General features: G+C 41.2%; 1 protein-coding gene across 19 annotated transcripts in view; it reads right to left on the bottom strand.

The window, feature by feature from the left end:
- Window positions 1-14,772, bottom strand: part of NRXN1 (neurexin 1) — a 641,583-nt gene extending 626,811 nt beyond the window's left edge. For all 19 annotated transcript variants that reach the window (XM_090134782.1, XM_090134781.1, XM_090134773.1 and 16 more), the window contains exons 1-2: window positions 14,583-14,772; window positions 9,764-11,216 (exon numbers count right to left, since the gene is read on the bottom strand). In XM_090134782.1, the coding sequence (XP_089990908.1) occupies window positions 9,764-10,502 (739 nt within the window). In that variant the 5' untranslated portion in view covers window positions 10,503-11,216; window positions 14,583-14,772. The remainder of the gene's footprint in view (window positions 1-9,763; window positions 11,217-14,582) is intronic.
- Window positions 14,773-20,515: the final 5,743 nt, after the last annotated feature.

Genomic DNA, 20,515 nt, shown 5'->3' on the forward strand with positions numbered 1-20,515 from the left:
AGAGTGACAAAAAACAGAAATACGTGAAAACTACTACAACTGAGAAGGAAAACTAATGAAGATTTGGGCCAGGAAATATACATTAATATATATATTCAAATCACATTGTCTTCCTGGTGAACCAGTGGGGAAATGCAGGTGTTTTTCTCATAACATTAACGTCAGGAATGATTTATGCATGAATATAAAATCTGTACTCAGAATTTTTCGGAAAATGTTTAACAAAACATGGCAGATCTTTCTTTGTCTAATGTTGAAGACAGCCCACAACTCATCTCTGAAAAACAGCATGTTCTATAAAGAACTTTTTTGCAGTAAGAAACCCAGAAAATAAACTTCAGAAAGAATTGGCTCCTTTAAAGTTCAGTCATGTCCATCTGAGGAGTATGTAAGATGAGGGCATTAATCAGTTCTTACAAAATCCATTTACAAATCTACTTTATATCTCCCCATGATTATCTTGAAATTGAAGTGACATACAGCCAGTGGTTTTTATCATCCACTTTCACATGTCTTTCCTACAATGAGGAAACATGGAAAAAAACAGCAAATAAAATAAACAAAGCTGGTAATCGCAATGTCAGCGCTAACTCTCCTGCAAAGTTCCTAAGAAATTCCACTGCTTTCTCTAGGAGATGATCTAGGAGAAGCACCAGTTCACCCCATTACAAATACATGAAAATCATTGAGCCTCCTCCTGTGTCTGAACTTTCCAGGTTAAGTATCTGATTTCACAAATGTAAATTAGAGGCTGTATAACAATTGACAGAACATAAACATTTTTTAAAACATTTTAAGACATTATTTTATAACTACAATTAGAAATCAGGACAGAGAACATCTTTCCTAAAAAGGTTATAGAGAATTTGTTATTAGCATTAGGGTCTGATTCTTGTATTTTTATTAATTATTTTATTTTATCATAATAAGACTGTAATTGACCCTAAAGCAAAGTACTATTCATCGAAGCTATCCTCTAGATACCCATTGTATAAATGCTGATGTGTGTGTGAACATTTCTGTTGACACCTTCGAGAACTGGATAAGAAGAATCAGGAAAAGCTCCTAAAGAAAATTACAGTGCTGAGATACAATCTTCACTCCATGTCTAGTTGCTAATTCTGTGGCTTTCCACGTGTTTCTTAAAAAGAAAGTACACATAGTTTATAAGTAACACATATAATATTATTCAAGGAGTCTTTTCTTATTCAAAATACCTCCTTTGACAGACTGTCTTTTTTAATGTATTTTGTTAAAATTAAACAGCATAGAAAGGAAAGATTACCATGAAGGTCATCCTATATCAGAAATGAAGATATATTTCTGAAAGTTACAAACTTTGGTATGCAACTCCACTGGCATAACACAATGTCAGTGACCTCCATAATGACTGTAATCATTCCCTTAATTATAAAAAGACATTGCTGTGGGAAGAATCAGTTCAGTTTCTCTGCCTTTGAGCAATATAAAGCCCTTCCTCTACACACAACCATCACAAAGTCAGATTTTTTCATTTGAAGGCCTTGTATATCATGCCACATTCTAAAAGCAATCTGAAACTCACACATCTACATAGCACTGTTGGTACTTAACACTTACGTAGGCAGAATACACTGCTTCACTGTTTGCAGTGGCAGCAACTGCGAAAGTGACTCTGGTGAATACTCTTCACACTTTTTTTTTTTTGGTAAAACAGGTTTTGCCACAAATGACATAGTCCCTTAAATATAAAAGGAAATCAGACACATAACCTTTATAGCATTGTTCATAGTCACACGTGAAATTTATAAATGATAACAATGATGGCAACGACAACGATGATAGAGACAAATATCTGAATTTATGAAGTCTTTTCTCTATCTTCTCAAATTAATACCACAGTCAGAATCAGCATGTTATTTAATTTGCCCTCGATCTTCTGTGTTATCATATTCCCCCTTGAATAATGAGTTCATAATCAGCAGGTTATTACGTTTGCCCTAATTCAAAGCTTATTTCAGTGGGGCTTCAAATTGGTTCCAATGGAAAATGAAAACAGAAACCATTTTTTTCAGCTATCCATAAGGCATCAAATCTGTTGCTTACTAGGACCCAGAGAAATTATTCCAAATTCATAAACAATTACTTAAAATTACAGAAATTTAAAATGCTATCATACAATCCTGCTCACAAAGAAAGCTTCCATCATTCTCTGCTGTCCCTTATTTCTCAAAGAGTTCAAAGCGTGAGTGAGGTCACCTCCTGTCTTCATCCCCAATTTCTCATTGGAAACAAAAGAGAATGAAATGTTGAAAATTATATAATCATTGTCTGAGAGCCACAATTTCCCACTATCCTCAGCCACTGAATCTTGGATTCATTTACTGTAATAAGGATAATTTCTCTACAGATGTCATAATATTGTAAAGGATAAGAACTGCTACAACCATGAGAAGAGCTGAGTTGTCAAGGGAAAAGTAATCAGCAATTGACAAGCTGCCTCGTTTCCAACATGTAGTCAGACAAATGGAAAGCACCTCACTTCAGATCAGTTGTGAACAAGGAAAAAAATGCTATTCTGAATGCTCAGCTGTGGATAGACAAATATGCAGTAAGAACAGTGGCAACTTCAAAGACAGATGTTTAGGATTGTTTCTGTAGACTAAAAAGGTTGCACATTGGTAGATGGAGCTTAAAGTTCTTGACTTCCTTTCATAAATCCCAAATAGAAATTCTGTTTTTTTTAAGATCCCAACTTCCAGGAAGAAAATCCTAACAAAAATAAATAAATAAATAAATAAATAAATCCTGTACAGGGCATCAGTAATTTTACCTAACAGACAAAAAGACAAAACAACAACAACAACAACAACTAATCCCAGAGCTGGAGGAGAAGTGATGCAAACTGGCAAACTGGAATCAAAGTCATGCACTTTTTCATGAGTTGATGTGGGTATTTTATGCATTGAAGTGCTCACTGGCTCTACTAAGTACATCAAAATCCAGGAGAATGGTTACAATGATTCATTACATGAACCCACCACACACATCTACTTTTTCATTTGGCAGAATGAGAGAATCTGAGCTTTTGACAGACTGACTGCATATATGATAATATAATCCAGGTTAGTAAAGAGCCTGTGATACTCTTAGATCACCTCAGCACAGAGTAGTCAGCAGAGAAAGTTATCAACTTTGCAGGAAAAAACTGAATTATTTTGTAGAATAATATAAAGGCATCAGAGATACAATTTACTTTCCAATCAGTTCTACATATCACAACATAAATGGAACAGCTAAATGCATATTTGTTACAAATCACTGCCTGAAAGAAGTTAACTGTGGTCTTTGCAATGTACTCCCCATGTAAAACAAGGTACACAACACCTCAGAATGCCCTTCACTGTTCTGTAAAATCACATGTTCATGAAGGTATACAATTTCAACATCAGTACAGTAAACTAGACAAAGCATTTTTGCAGAAGCTGCTATGGTTTCATGCTTTCTGAAATAACACCAAGTATACTGCAAGAGAAGGCACTGTACTAATTCCATCAAGAGATGGATTAACTGTTTTATTTTAAATTACCAGCCAACTTTGATATATTTATTAAAAGAAACATAAAACACCAAAGCTGAATGTATTGAAGTTAGTCTCTACATCAAGCTGTTTCTAGCAGGAACTGGTTTTACTTGCCAGTCTGCCTCCTCATTCCCATCTATCAGCTCTATAATGACGAAGAGATAAAATTTTATGTTCTGTAATCCAAATGTTTTCCTGCAACTCCTTGGCTAGCATCTATGGCTAAAAGACTCTAGGGCACCAATGCACAGCTAAGAAAAGATCAAGTGCATTTGGTCTAAAATGCCCACAAGCCTTGAAATGTCATTACATTAGAATGTAGATAATTTTGTTAAATATTTTTTTTAAATTCAGAATGAAAACAACCAATCTGACACAATGTCTTATGCTTCTAAATGTAAATTCTTCTTGTATATTAGCATTCTACTATTTGCAGTATAAACTCAAAATTTACATGAGCCCTGTTCATGGCACAAAGGGAAATAACATCCTCACTGTCTAAAATACTATTGATTTGGGGTACTAAGATGTACACTATATAAAATAAGTGGTCTTTTGGAAACATTTCAACATCAGCATTTTGAAAGGATTAGCCATATTCAACAAGTCACTTTCTTAGAATATAAAGCAGAGTGCCAACTCCTAATTAGCAGTGACACAGGATTTAAATTGCTGTGATTTTACACGAGGCAGATATTGAAATCAATATCATATAATGCCAAATGCTGGTAAACAAAATAATAAATCAAACTGTGTTTTTAAAAATGAGGCAAAATCCTCCATTAAGCAGACATAAGCATGATGCATAAAACTGCATTCAAAGGGCACAGGTTTAATACAGTTTTGAACTTTGGAATTATTTGACTATCTGCCCTCAGGATTCAAGACAGACAAAAAAAAAAAAAAAAAGGCCACAATTTAAAAAAAATATATATATATTAGCTAAATTAATCTAATCATCAGAATTTTAGTGTAATCTCTAGTGGATTTCTATTTCTCTCCCTAAATCAGTACTGCCATCCTAGCTATTGGCACTGACAAAAAATTTAAGATACAGATCATGTAGTAGAGATGTGAGCTGCAGATAAAGATTCTGAAGTATAAATAAAAAGTTTTGCTTACAATATTTACTATTCCATAATATATTTATCTAACTATTCAAGAAGGATAAAAACCATGATGACTACTCTTGTAAGACTATGTATGATCTATATATGATAAGTTCAAAAGTATCACTTTGAGCTCAAACATCTATTCAAAAAATATAATTCATGCCCAAAGATGTTTATATATTTTATTCAATACATAAGGGAATTGAATGAATTATAATATGGAAATTTTCAAAAAGATATGAATATTGGATGACTTCTTTTAAAAGTTAACACGAAGAAGCAAATATGCACAACAAAGATTGATGTAATATATTCAGAACCCAAACAAACAAATCTAAATGCTGGCTAGCCTGAGACATCTGAAATTTACTTCCTTAAAAAAAAAAAAAAAAAAAAAAAAAACCTTTCACAGTTCAAACCATAGCTGGCATCAAGTTCTAAATATCTGACAAGGAAGAGTATCTCTTACAATGAACAGCTGCATGAACAGTCCTCATTTTTTCCACAAAACAGAAACTCAGCAGGACAGTTAAAATAAACCATGCTCTAAACAAGAACACTTTGGATCCACAGAGTAATTGTTTCTATAACAACCAAATATTGAGGCAAGTAGCCCAGCTACATTTTAGAAAGATAAATCACCCCACATGTGATTTTCTTGAAACAGTCACAGATACAGAACCACAGAAGGTTGTGAATCGACACGAAGCTGGGGTCAGTGAGAAGCATCTCTCAGAGCAAAGCGTGTAACATGGTTTTCATTGCCTTCTCCAGAGGCATCTGTCTATTTTCTCAGACAGGATACTGGACTATATTATTTTAATACAAATGAAAGTAAAAAGAAAAATTATAAATTCCACCTAAAATCAGAAGGTCAATATTTTATTAATGTAATACTTGTTTTTTTTCTGAAATTTAAACATAAGAAACAAAATGGAATAAAAAATACTGGTAGGAGACGTATTCTCCTTATCGTCTAGGACTCTGACTCAATTTAGTAATTTAATTCTAAAGAACAGTCTTCTTAACAAACAGTTATTTTAGCAAAATCACACCATATCAATTTGATTTTTCTCATGGAATAATATAATTTTCACTGAGAAGATTGTGGTGTATGTCAAAGAATTTATCAGAAAATTTATATGGCAATTGGAGATTATTTTAATGCTAGTCTTATTTCTAACAAAATTTATCATAATGTTATGTATTTTTCCTTCTGCTGAGTTATTATGTGAAATAATATTCCCTTGTGTGTTTCAGTACTAGAGATTTTCTCTTTTAGAAGGCCTCTTATGCTGTCTTTATCTATAAGCACTCAGCCCAGCCAACAACAGTACTGCTACATGTCGTATTTTTCTCTGCTGTAGACAGCATGCCCTTAATATTCGAGTAGAACTCCAGTCCTTATTCTGTGATTCATGTGAAATCTCCCACCGAAGAGAGTTTAGATGCTATTGGAACTAAGAACATGACTCAATGCAATACATCAAATATTTTCCTAGATTTCACTCCCTTGTAGTTTGGATAGCATAAATGAAGCTAGTCCTGAATTAGAGAGGCAAAAGGACAGTCAAGCCTTCTGGGAGTAAGTTATCACAGAATCATAGCATTGCCTGGGTTGAAAAGGACCATAATGATCACACAGCTTCAACCCCCCTGCTATGTGCAGGATCGTCAACTCCAGACCAGGCTGCCCAGAACCACATCCAGCCTGGTCTTGAATGCCTTCAGGGATGGGGCATCCACAATCTCCTTGGGCAACACGTTCCTGTGCTTCACCACCCTCTTCATCCTAACATCCAACTAAACCTCCCCTGCCTCAGTTGAAAACCATTCCCCCATGTCCTATCACTACCCACCCCCATAAACAGCCATTCCCCTTCCTGTTTATACGCTCCCTCCAAGCATTGGAAGACGAGGTCACACCAGAGCCTTCTCTTTTCTAAGTTAAACAAGCCCAGTTCCCTCAACCTTTCTTTATAGGATCAGCCCTCTGATCATCTTAGTGGTCCTCCTCTGGATCTGCTCCAAGAGCTCTGCATCCTTATTCTGCCAGGGGCCCCAGGCCTGGACACAGCACTCCAGATATATAATACTTTATGTACTAGTTAGTTATAATACTATGGGATTTTCAAAGCAAATAACACTTGGTGAAACTTTATTCTTCTGAGAAAACTTTACTTCAAGAAATCTTAATGAGATTTTCAAAGGTGAAGAAGGGCAGGAAGACTTAGATGCTATAAAAAATGCCTCCTAAGGCCTTAAAGGCCCAAGGCCATTGACTCTTTAAACCTATTTAAATCTATATATTTATTTTCTAATCTCTTAAATGTGCAAGTCAGGATTAATTTTTTTTAGAAAAAGTTGATTCTTTTTGTTTGTTTTTAATATTATTGATTCCTGAAGTGCTTATTACACCACTTAAAACTGAACCCTGTGCCCAGCCAGAGATACAAAAGCACACAAAATCTAAGCTTACACATAATGTAGATAGATAGGTCTTGACAGAGAATTAATTTTAATCTTTCACCTTGAAGGAAAAAGGTAGTAATTAGGACATATGGTCAAAATTTCAGATAAAAAATGGACACTTGGGTATTTTTTCCACATATAAAACATTTCTAATTAAAACAAGACAAAGAGCAAAATTTCTCAAAAGTCTCACTTCACACCACCAGAGTTTGAGATGATCCTCCATCCTTCACCAATGACAACCTCTTGCTAAGGCTTGGGGGAAATTTACACATTCCAGGAACAAAAGACCATAACTCAACAACGTAAGTTCTATGCTGGCTATTAAGAAATAAGTAACAATAGCCAGGATTTCCTACTTGAAAAATGTGGTGGTTTCACTTGTATTTCCACTTTTTTATTTCTGGAAAGATTAAATTATTAATTACAAATCAGTTCAATATCTTTGGTAGCACATAGAAGTAGCTACTAATCCCTTAATCAAACCTTGCTGATCTGAATTTAACTTATCTTTTTTTCAATCAACAGAAACCAATTCATATTGCTATCAGTGAAAACACTGTCTTTCTATTTCAAATGAAATTAGAAGCTGAATACTTCAGGATGAGTCTAAGCAAAAAATATGTCTTGCTATTATTTTATAAGGCTTCTTGGTGGTCAAGGAACATGTGAGAGGGATCCCACTGATGTCAATTCTAAAAACACTGTAATTTGATTGAAGCCAGTATTTTACCCTAATTTGGTGGATTATAAAATTATTTTCAGTATCATCATCTTACAACCACTATACAATATATGCTTATCTATAAAAGACTATTTCATTAAGATTCAATCTAAATATAAAAATGTTATTTAAAAATAGCTCATGATCTCGATTCTGTTATTTAAAGATTTTTTTCTGACTCATTTAAATGCAATTATACAAACTTTTCATATAAATTATTTAAAGTGATTTTGAACATATAACAGTTTTAATGTATATAAGTTTATAATTATATATAAATGATTGTTGTTGCTTTAACCAAACTGCTACAGCTCATGATTTGCTTTTCAGTTTATAGTGAGACCTAACTCAAACGTGCTAAGACAACTAAGTATTTTATACACACCTATATATTAAGTAGTACTATGCATTAAAAATTCCCCCTCAGATACTAAATTTATTGACATGATTTAGAATAAAATAGAAGATACCTCATTTTACTGTTTCTGGGACTGTGTGTTATTGAAAAAACAAACTTCTTATTCTGTTAAATTATCATTTGGTCTTTTCTTACTAAAACTTATTTTAAGATGTTTATAAGGTTTGGTTTTAATAACAAATGGCAGATGAGAGATAAACAACTGATAAAGCAAACAAGATGCAGAATGACTGTAGTGTTTTGGGTACTGACACTAAGGACAGAAGGTATTACATAATAAAGCACAGTCACAAATGAAGTTTTCTTTTTTAAAATGGGTGAAATCTGATAGAAATGACAAAATTATTCAGCTATAAATGTCATGCAGCTATTCAGGGAAGACCTTCATTTGGCCTACATAGTATCTTATTTATATTTACCTTTTACATTTTACACTCAGGTCTTTGCTCTCAAAATCTGACATGAACGTTATATTCCCCCTTGATACATTTGGTCTCATTTCATACATACACCTATAAGTTACGTTGTAGACACATAACACAGGTAATCTCTATGCTTACACAGCATCAAGCAATGGTACACTTACTAGCAAAATAATATGAATCCTACATGTATATGCATTAAATGTTCACAATCCTTCCAATCACCGAAAACAATGGGCACTGAATAAGAACCATATTTTACTCAGTGCTTTATTTGCAGGTGGGACTCAGGAAACTGCTATTTTTCAAAGCCCTATCTTCCTCAGGAATTTTGCAGTCATGGAGTGTGTACTTCCCCCTTGTCCTTTTGTATTCTCTCTTTAAGACTAGCATTGTAAATGGCTAATACATCACAAAGCAATACCGTTCACATATGTGTAAAATCATAATCCTCTGTCTAATCCTCCTCCTCAGCAACAATTTAAGGAATTCCCAAATAAATCACTGATTTTATTCCAACAGAACAGAGGTAGGTATCAATACAAAACAAACTCTGGATCTCTGCTACCCTACAAAAAAAACAACCCAGGTCATCGTTGCAATTCATCCGGCAAAATTCTTCTTTGTGTTGTTTTCCCTTTTCCCAAAATTAATTGCCACCAGCTGCTCATTGCAAGCTTGCCCCCCCTCTCCCTCAACTCTGGCCAAGTAAGATGCTGGCCACCCTCTTCTGGCTGGGAAGCACCTGGCACCGAGGCCCTGTCCTTTCTCCATCCCAGAACATCCCCACATCTCACCCTGCCATCAGAAGATACCCAGATGATGTCTTCCTCCCCCTGCTCGCCCCTGAAGAGAACAGAGGAGTGATGGCACCATGGTCTGCCACAGAGACACGTGGGGAGAGGAAGGCAGGAAGAGAGGAGGCAGCAGGGAGGCAGCAGGGAGGGGAGCGAGACCCACTCATACGGATGAAACTCCATGCAGGCCTGACCTCCTACCCATCCCCTCCACTACACGAAGGGGGCGGTGGGGCAAGCTAAGATGGTGCCTTACCTTCACTGCAGTCCTTCCCCCGAAAGCCCGTTTGGGAGCAGTCGCAGACAGCCTGGTCGTTGAGCACCGAGCAGACACCTCCGTTGAGGCAAACATCCTCCCGAGCACACAGGCGGCTCTGCTCATCGTCCAGCCGTACCTCCTGGCTCTCCACCGGTGACGTCTGTGTGTAGTTGACCCGAACATCTGTTATCCAGCCCTTGAAGGGCTCCCGGTCCTTGACAGAGGACAGTGTCAGCTTTAGTGTCGCCGACCGCAACTCCGGTGGGAGCCCCCCCAAGAAGAGGCCACTGAACACAGTCATGTCCCGCCGCTTGGACTTCACCTCCACCCACTTCGCCTCAGCCCGGTCAATTATCAGAGTGGTGTTCTTGAAGTGGCGGCGGATGACCACGGCATGCCAAAGGTTGTCGTTGACTGCCATGTCAGAGAGCAAGGTGGCTGGCTCGGCGCAGAAGATGGAGAAACTGAGCTGTAGCCGCCCACCCTGGGTGAGGATGAGCTCCAGGAAGTCACAGAAGCCCTCATCGTCAAAGTAGAGCACCAGCCCACTGGAGCTGCGCGTCTTCATGTTGAAGCTCATCTCGCTCTCGCAGCAGGCATTCCACTTGGGGAAGCGGGTCCACTGCCCCTCGGCCCCTGGAAACTCCAGCCCGCTGCCCAGCTCAGCCCAGCAGCCCAGCAGCAGGGCCAGCCAGAGCAGCAGGCAGCCCCCGCGCCGCACCAGCGCCGCCCCCATCCTGCGCGGCCTGGGGCGAGCGAGTGGGGCGGCAGTGCCGGCGGGGGGCGGCGCTGGGGCCCCAGGGGCAGACAGGGTAAAATCTTGCTGGACACTGGCCACGCTCGGAGCTTCAGGCGTGCTCACCCCCGCCTCGGGACGGGGGGGCTGCGGGGGCCCCGCGGGATGGAGGGGAACACTAAGGGGGCCGGAGGAGAGAAGGTGTCGGTGGTGTTCTTCACTGATCAGCCAGGCTTTGAGAAAGGTGTCTGGGCATGGGTGAGTCAGCAGAAATTTTCCCCAAAGCCAACATTACCAAAGCGGGAGATACAAAAACAAGACTGGTGGCAAAATCCTCTCCTCCAAGCAGATCCAGGAGCTCAGCAAGACTGTAGCAATATCCCAGTGCGTGTGCACCTCTTTTTACATCCTATCCACCAGCTGTAGTTTCCCAGGAAGCCAATTACGGATCCCAGCGCTGCCTCCCCAAGATGTATCCTCTTGTCAGATCACGGAATGCCTGCCATGGTGCTGGAGCAGCATCAGCAGGCGACAGGACTCATCGCTCATGGTTTCCTGAGCTGCCTCATTCCCAATGGGGTTGAAACCCAGAAGCTGTCAAACAGCCGGGCGGCTACTTGACATGCACAGCCTGACAGCTCCTCTTCTGCTCGCTTGTAAAAGGCCAAGGCTAAGATCCAGGGGGTGAACTCCTCTATTGTTATTGTTTCTAATCTGCAAGGAATCGAAACAGAATAATAAGAAACGACGACTAATAATAACAAGTGAAATCATAAAGTTGATCAATAGTGTACACTTGTGATTAATTTTTCATTTGAGCCGCTGTTCAGTGTTAGCAAAATGAAGTGTTGCTGTAATTTTGGAGTCACTGAGAAATCATCATAACGAGCAGTGCTAAGCTTAAATCCAATGTATATGCATACACCAGATCACATTTTTATGGTTTAATCTGTATATAAACTACTTACCATTCCAAAACTTGCAAATATTTTAGGAGCATATATTATTATTATAAGACCGATGTTAAGAAGTATCCTAAAAGATATTGCTTATCCTGCTACTTTACTGTTTTTACTGTAATTTATTTTTGAAAATATCAGCACCTGTGAAGCTATAGGGTCCTATTAATGCAGATGATGGTACAAAGCCTGGTTCTAGTTCTTTCTAACATAGCTCAAAAACGTAATAAAGGGACAGAGCTCCCAGCAGGAACTGTCAGGCTCTGCTGTACATGGCACACCTACAGGTTTATTTTCATGGGGTGAGGAAGAATTGCAATGGTTTCTTAGAAGGCTTTTTGAAAATTTCAAACTGCATTTTTCTCTGACACCTGGTTTCTTTTGCGGCTGATATTCTCTGTTCTGGCAGGGAAAATCCAATTCAAGCCAGCTCTGATGCTGACATTATTCACAATGCAGATCAGCTAATCCCAGGTGTTAGTCCTCTGAAATGGGTTGCAGTATTTTATATATGTTTACTCAGCCACCCTTATTTAAAAGGAAACTCCTCATTTTAAAAATAATACATATGCCACAGTTCACTCTCTTCCTCTGAAGCGATCTCTGCATTCAAAGCATTTCAGCAGAGAGGCTCCCCTCTCTTTTCTTCCTCCAAGCCGCGCAGTGTTTTCCAGGAGGAGTGTGTGAGCAGAGATCTCCTGATGGAGGAGAGGATCTCCAACACCTCCCTCCCCTCAGCCAGCAGCACTCAGGCAGAACAGCACGGCCAGAGCTGCCAAGCCCCTCACTGGCTACTGCGTGTGGGTATGCATCTGCTGCAGGGAGGGGGGGAAGGGATGTACTTGCCAGGGCAAAACCTGCACACACCTCGTCTGCCTGCACCTGACACGTTCCGAGCTGCTAAGTCACCTCCTACTCTCTCTTTATATTTAATTTCATTTCTCTAAATGTCAACACATTTATTTTTATTATTTGTCACATGCCAGGCAGGCAAGAGAAGCGAAAGGAAAGCAAGAAGAACCCCCAGAGGTTAGAAGAACTCCCAAACCCATCGGGCAGAGGCCAACCATGCTCAATCGCCACCGGGCATTGCAGGGCATCAGCGAGCCTCACGGTTTTCCCCGCCTGGAGCCGCTGCCTGCAGTTTTAAGGCAGCCCCCCCAAAAAACGCGATGCCCGGGAGGACTCGTCGAGGAAAGTAGGCAACCGCGACCCCCGACGGGAGCCTTTGGGGCATCTGTGCGCTGTCGGGCGGGCTGCCGGCGGCAGGCAGGGGCAGGCACCGCTTCAGCACCACGAACAGCTCCGCCCTGTGCGGCCCGACGGGGCGGCGGCGAGGCGGCGAGGCGGCTGCTGCCTGCGCCCGGGGCTCCCCGCAGCGGCGGGGGACGGGGGGGCCGCACGCGAGTGGGAGCACGAGGGATGCCCCGGGGGCGGGAGGGGAGGGCGACCGTAGGGCGGACGGACGGAGAGGTTGCGGCGAGGGAAAGGGGTCGGGGGGCTGTGCGTGTGCCGAGGGGGGGAGAGCCGGAGCAGGGGACGGCAGGTGGGCGCGTGGCCCAAGGGTGAGGGATGAGTGAGGAGGGAACGCGCGTGGTGTGCAGGGGAAGCACGAGCAGGCAGGTGCCGCGAGGCAGGAGCGAGCGCGCCCGCGTGCACGGGTGCGTGAGAACGCGCGTGTGTGGCTGTGTATCTGGGGGGGAGGAGGGGGGGGGGGTGCGCGCGCGCCGCCGAGCGTGCAGAGCGATCCCTACAGGTGTCCGCGGAGAGCCGCCGAGTGGGGATCCCTCCCGGAGAGCCGCCCCGCCGCCGGCTGCGGTGCCGCCCGGCCCCCGCCCGCGGAGAGGCAGAGAGAGGACGAAACGGAGAAAGAAATGAACAATAACAGTAATAATGAAAGAAAATAAAGGGGGAGGATTGAAGGGAGAACGATGGAAAGATTGAAAAGGATAAAAGGAAGACCCAAGGAAATAAATAATAGCAATAAAAAAGCCACAATTGCTTATTTATTACTAACGATATCATCCACACAATCAGTACACAACGCGGTCTCGTCATCTCCAAAGCAGAAGGACACTGTCATTTCCAAGAGGGGACGATTTGGTCATGTAGATACCTCTCAGCCGGGGTCTCAACTGCCAGCCGACTCCCTCCAAACCCCCTTCGCCCCCTTCCTCCCCCCCCGGCACTGTATGTGTGCGCACATGCATGTAGTGAGAAATATACACAAAGCAGCGCCTTGAGTGCCTCAGCAGTGCATCAATATCCTTCCCCTACGTCTCCATAACCATATATATATATTATTATTTTTTTCTCTTAAAAATGATGATTTGATCACAGGTGCCCCGATGGAGCCTTTCCAAACGGGCGACAGGGAGCGCGAGGCACCCCGAGGTCAATAAATCCCGGGCTAACGGCAGGTCGCGGCACGCACCGCCCCGGCACGATCCTCATTGTGCCCAGCGCTCGGCATTGTCTCCGGTGCGGGGAAGCCCGGAGAGTTCGCAAATCACCGGATGAAAAGAAAGGAGCTGGAAAACAACCTTGCTGCGGCCAAAGGGAGAAGCGCTCCGATTGAAAAGCAGACTTAGCGGCATCATTAATCTTTTCCCTCCGTTTCCACGTAATTTCTAGAATCAAATTCTTTCCTAGGCGGCCGCAATGATCGATTTTGCTACCTCTCCAGCCTGCAGACGTATTTATTTTAATACGCTTGTGATAGAATTTCTCCCCCTTCAAAAATGCACACCATCAGCAGGAACCCGCGCGGTTCCGAACGCACCGAGGCAGCCGCCTGCCCTCTTTCTTCTGCTTCACAATAGGAAATGTCCCAAATTGCCCATGCACTTCCTGCACAAGCCCCTCGCCCATCCCAGCCCGCCGCCAGCACACAGCGATCCCATCGCGATACGCATCCCCATCGCTTCGCGTTGCACCCGAGCAGCTCCCGCCAGGGAAAACATGCAGCACATTGATTCATCCCTCCGCTCTCACAGATCCCACCCCCCCCACCCGCTTTGGCACGGGAAGAATCGCCGCATCCAACCTTTAACTTCTCCCTCCGCTCCTCCATCTCTGCTCCCCGCCATCTACCTCCCCACAACGCCGCATGCGAACCCACCAGCCTCTCGCGCCTCCTTCTCCTCTTCCTTCTCCTCCGCCGCGACACAGCGGGGCTCGTCCTTCCCGGCGCCGCTCTGCCCGCACCGCGGACACGCCTTACCTGCGCGGGGTGCCGCGGGCCGGGGCAGGCGCGGCCGGAGCTGCCTCTGCCGCTCGCCGACGGAGCGGGCGCTGCTGCGGGTGCGCGGCGGCGGCGGCGGGCGGGGGCGGCCGCCGGGAGCGGGGGGCGGTGCCGCCGCGTGACGCCGCCGCGCCCGTCTGCCCGCCGGGGGCGGTGCCGCGCTCGCTGCAGACCCCGGCCCGCCCCGCCCCGGGCCCGCCGCGCCCCGAGGCTCTGCACTGCAGCGGGCACGGCCCGGGGAAGGGGAGGTGGGCGCCGCCGAGGGCGGAGGCGGGACGGGGCGTCGGCTTGGTGCCCTCCCGTCTGCTCCGCTGGCTGGGGCAACTCTGCCGGTTTCCTCCTCGCCACACCGCTGCTTTGCGTGCGGTGCGCTGCTCGGTTGGATGGTTCTAGAGCCGAAGATCTCTGGAGCATGCAATGCCTGTAGGAAAATGCAGGTGTGGACTTCTAACCGAAGGATACCTTCCGGGCCAGGGGGGTGGTCTGTTGGAAAGTCTGGGCGCTGTTGGGCGTTGTGTTAAACCTGTTTGAACGTATGTTGTTGCCCAGCGCTCACAAACTATTGAAGAAATTTAAGGCTTCTTGAGGTCGTTGGGTTTAGCTGCCTGGAAGGCATCGTGTCATATCAAACACATCCAGTTATATAGTCCAGCTGGTGGCCTGCAGTCTTCGTGCTCAGTGGCCAGGACAAAGGTGCTGGCTTGGAGCTGCCGGTACCCAAGCCAAGGTTCTTACAACTCTTCAGACTCCATAATGATTCTGTTACACTCGAAGAATCACAAGAGCACCTCAGCATCCTTTTTTATAAAGGTGTGTGCAGCCATACTTTTTGTTTTCCAAGCTGAAAACAACACATAGCCATTTAGTTTTGAACTGAAGCTCCTGAAATATGTGTAAAAAACCCTCATTCTCCCAGCTCAATCGCAGAGGACTTAGCCTTATGATCTTTTTTAATGAATCAGGCATCCTCACAGATGATAAGTTTGGTGAAATAACCAAACAACAAGAATAAAAGCTTGCTAGACATGCTACATATCTTCAGTACGTGTAACATCATCAAACTTCCTTTTTATTCAGCCAGATGATACCCATATTCATATATTTTCAAATAAAGAGTGAGAATTTCTCCTGACAATTCTAGTAACTTGACCTGTGCAAACAGAACAAGGAGCAAATCTCTCTCCTGCTATGAAAAGAATATAAATTGTAGGCTTCAGCAATAACAAAAAGGGAGACACTTTTTTAAAGGAGCAAAATTGCAGACTGATAGAAATTAGTACTCATGATATATATTTTATGTTAAAACAAACAAACAAACAAACAAAAAAATACCTATTTCCTAACTGTGGCCTAATTTTTACTGTGCTTATGGTGAAAATATGGTAACACTTCTCATGCTCTTTGCCTCATTCCCAGAGGTGCCCAAGGTCAGGTTGGATGGGCCCTGTGCAGCCTGATTTGGAACAGATATGACCATGGCAGAGGTTGGGGCTGGGTGGGTTTTAGGGTCTCTTCCAATTCAAGCCATGTTATGATTCTATGACTCTGTGATTCTATGATACGATTCTATGATTCTCTATGATGGGGAGAATCAAAATCCAAGCCCAAACACTGGTATGGGTGGATGTGCAGGCACAGGTGGAGACTTCTTCCACTTTCCAACTAAAGGACAGTCCAACTGTGCCAACCAGACAACGTTCACATTTCTCTAAACCTGTAGCAAGAATCTTGCCACAGTTAGGGGATGACTGGGAAGAGGCTACAAAGAAATAAAACAATTAGACAATTAGTCAGGAAGATACAGGGAAATGTTGGGACAATAAAATTTCCTGAATTTAATTCAGTTTTTGATTGACTTCTAAAAGAATTTGTTACTTCTGTCATTCTCAGAAATTTTTGCAACCTGTGGTGTCACAGCTGATTCATTCTGAAACAGCACAATAAGAAGAAGAAGAAGAAGAAGAAGAAGAAGAAGAAGAAACATGTTTCCAAACCATCTCTCTTTGCATGTCTTTTAACCTTACACATGTATGGAATACATTGTAGCACATGGTCTTACAGAAACTTGACTTCTACTGCTTAAATTAGTGCTCTGTGTTATACTAAAAATAAAGTTTTGAAGAGTAAAGAGAATACAGTGGTAATGATATCTTGGAAACAGCCCAACTATATTTTCTGTCACAGGGAACGTAGTACATTATACAACCTGTAAGTTTAAGATCTGGTGAGGGATATATATTGTCAGGAAGAAAAAGCGTCTTTGAGTCATTGAAAGGTACATGTATGAAATTGTCCAGTGGTTGTAATTTCAAATAAGAGCTTTGTTGGCTAGCTGAAGTGAATGCTGAAGCTGTCTCTTAGACACATACATGCAGCTGACATGACTTTCAGAGCTAATCAAAAAGTAATCACCCTGTCAGAGAGATGCATAAGAATTATGAATTCTTCTACAGAGAAAAAACAACAAATACAAACAAACAAAATGAAAACCAAACAAAAGGTTCTTTTTGAGAATTCTGGCTCTCTGGGAAGGCATGAGAGATAGGAGGAGGGATAAAGTCATTTCTGGGACAGAGACTTCAAGAATTTATCTTAAGCTTCTAAAGGAAGAAAACAACAGGACATTTTTCTTTGCTCAAGTGGTTTAGGGGAATGTTCAGTGACAGGGCAGTTAGATTTTTGGAGAGCCTCAAAGCTCTACTGCAGTTTTAAGCACTCCATATTTTTGACATCTTTTCTTTCTCTGGAGCTCTCATCATTGATTATATCAAACCAAATCATTGAGAAGAACTTCACATTCCATAGAAAGCTGACCACTGCATGTTGGGCTACAAGTTTCCATAGAGGAAATTCAAATGTTTTTTGGTTTTATTTTTAAATGATTCATTGGTAGCTTTTGAACTTAAAGGTCTGGAATGAAGAACAGGCAAGAAAACATTGAGATGTAGCAGAACTATTATCTATATTGCACACAGCCAGTGAGCTTTAAAGAAGCATGAGGGAAGAAAGTTGTAATTTCTGCATACTAGTTACCACATTACTGTTCAATCACAGATGTGGGTGAAAAAAGCACGGGTAAAATTAAAGTAAGAAGAAAGTAAAAGACACCTGTACTTGAAGTACTTGAAGATACTGAACTAAAAGAGAAACAAAACCATACAGTTAAACAAGATGAGTTGCAGCACCTAATCAAAAACAGCACTGGGATATTTGACTCAGACATATATTTGAACTCTGAAAACAGAAATGAGAGTTAACTAACCCCATGTGAGTTAAATGTGACCGTTTCTGTAGGCAATTCATTTTTTTTGAACTATTTTATGCCTAATTTTGGAGGATTGGGATGTTAAAATCTTGCTTTAAGCTAATTCTGAATGGATAGGTAATAAAGTAAAAGAGCGTGTTTATAAGGATTTAAATATTTGTTGACCTTATACTCTGTACTGGAATTTAATGACATTTCTGCTATTTCAGAAGATACAATTTGTGTTGTAATGTTCCGGTCATGAAGACTGGAGACTCGCATAGTTGTATGCAGATTTTAGTCTCTAAAAATAGTATTGTCCAAAGAAAGCAAACATCATTAGAAAATGTGTAGGCTATTTGATGATCAGAAGGTATTTGTGGACTTGGTATGTTCAAAATCTCAGCGAACCACAAAGACTTATGAAATAAATTCAAGAGAATTTAACAGTAATAAGTAATATTTTGCCAAAAATCTCCATTCTGTCATCAGGATGAACTTAGATGACACAGTTGTTGGCTCAGTAGCTTCATTGCAGGGAACTGTTTTAAGCAGTAAGAAAAACAGACCTGATTAATAGTTCAAAACATAAATATTGATGGTATCTATGTCAATAAAACACAAGATATTGAGTTGGAAGTTTTATTACCTACCAGGACTTGTATATACTACCTGTGGGTTGATTTTTTTTTCATGAAATGAGTGGAAGTCTCCACGACTATGAACATGATTTCATTATTACAACATAGTTATCATAGGAAAAAAATGTAGTGTAAAGCATAAAAAGACACCAGGACTTGAATTTTCCTTTAAGTGCTGTTAAGAAGAAATCTGTAGTGACAAAACCATATAATTTTATGGCTCTAAAACTCAAAGCTGAAGATATTGCATACTTTTGCCTTGCTTGTTCTCACTCCCTCCATACACAAGGGTTGACAGATAGCACAGCAGTGCACACTGCTAGGAGAAATCTGTAATGAAAGACCCCTATTAGCTCTTCTGTACGGAAACTCATTTTTCAGCTAGCTTTGTTGATGAATCTTCAGTCCATTCTAGAATAGATTATAATACAGCACAAGTTGCAATGGTTTCCTCAGTAAAGCTCCATGAAGGAAGTCAAGGTGGTACAAAATGTCCTTCTTAGTATATCCCTTTGGATTTGACGATCCATATAAATCCATTGGGTGAAGCATGGTAAAACAGTATAGTGGTGAGTCCACTGGCTTTCAAAGTACAGTTTGTTTGATATTAACTCTGTTAAAAAGGAGGTTGTTATACAAGTTTCTTTCTATGTCTTGATAAGATTGATGTGAAATTGTCTCAAAAGGCTAGTTTTAAAAATCCAGAGAGAAAAAGAAAAAATTCTGTATTGATATTTTTTACTGATTTTTGAAGGATCCCCTATTTCTCACCAAAAAAAAAAAAAAAAAAAAAAAAAAAAAAGTGGTTGTATTTTCTGTGATTTTTATGTCGCAACATGAAATAACATATGTAAATTATTTATGTATGGCAGTAACTACATCTCAAGATCATCCATGACAAGTTGGAATTTAGAAATAATAGGTGTAAACACCATGTGAGTAGCATAGCATAGAAAAACAATATAACAATAGAATACAATACAATGCAGTTGTTCAGTTGGACGGAATCTACAAAGGTAAGCAAGTCCAGCTTTCTGACCACTTCAGGGCTAACCAAAAGTTTAAAGCATCTTATTAATGGCATTACACAAATGCCACCTCACTAGAAAATCTGTTACAGTGTTGGACCATCCTCATGGTAAATAATTTTTTCCTAACATCCAGTCTAAAACTCTACTGGCTCAGCTTTCTGTTGTTCTTGTGAGTCCTGTTATTAGCAGGGAAAGAGATTGACAGCTCCCACTCCATTTCCCCTTCTCAGGAGGAAGGTGCCAATGAATGCTTTCAGTCACAAAATATAAAGAAGTTAATGAATTTTGAATAGCTGAATATTCTTTAGCTCAGATGTGTGTTTTTCTTTTATGTCATAGCAGTTTATAAGCAACAAAGTATAGGTAATACTCTAGGAAAAAAAAAAGAAAAGAAAAAGAAGATGAATTGTAGAGAACAACGTGTTGCATGTTGTCATTGAGTGGATAATGCTCACTAGGTACTTTGAAGCTCATTTCATCCATAACTGTCTGTGGAATCACATGCTTGAAAGTAATGGGTAAGAAATCCCACAGCAAACAGATCTGGGATTAATTTTTTGTTGCAGTCCCAAAGAGAGATCATTTTAAACCCTGAAGTATTTTACTTAATATTTCTTGCAAAGTTCTTTATATTTAAAAGACTTCTATAAACACTACTTATAGAATTTCCCGTAATTCCTTTTTAAATTTCACTAAATTCCTATTCATATGTAATTGATGTAATTTATATGAAATTTATGATTGCTCTTTGTAAGCCATTTGTATAAATTTTCATGAAATCCATTCATTATCGTCAGTCATCACCTTCATCACCCATTTCTAGCTGCCTATATATATCACTGCATTCAGTACTCTGGTCTGTTAGGAGAGCTTCTGAACAATCCCTAAAGTGTG

This window comes from Phasianus colchicus, chromosome 2 (assembly GCF_987193195.1).
Source record: "Phasianus colchicus chromosome 2, bPhaCol1.hap1.1, whole genome shotgun sequence".
In the NCBI taxonomy this organism is placed as follows: Eukaryota; Metazoa; Chordata; class Aves; order Galliformes; family Phasianidae; genus Phasianus; species Phasianus colchicus.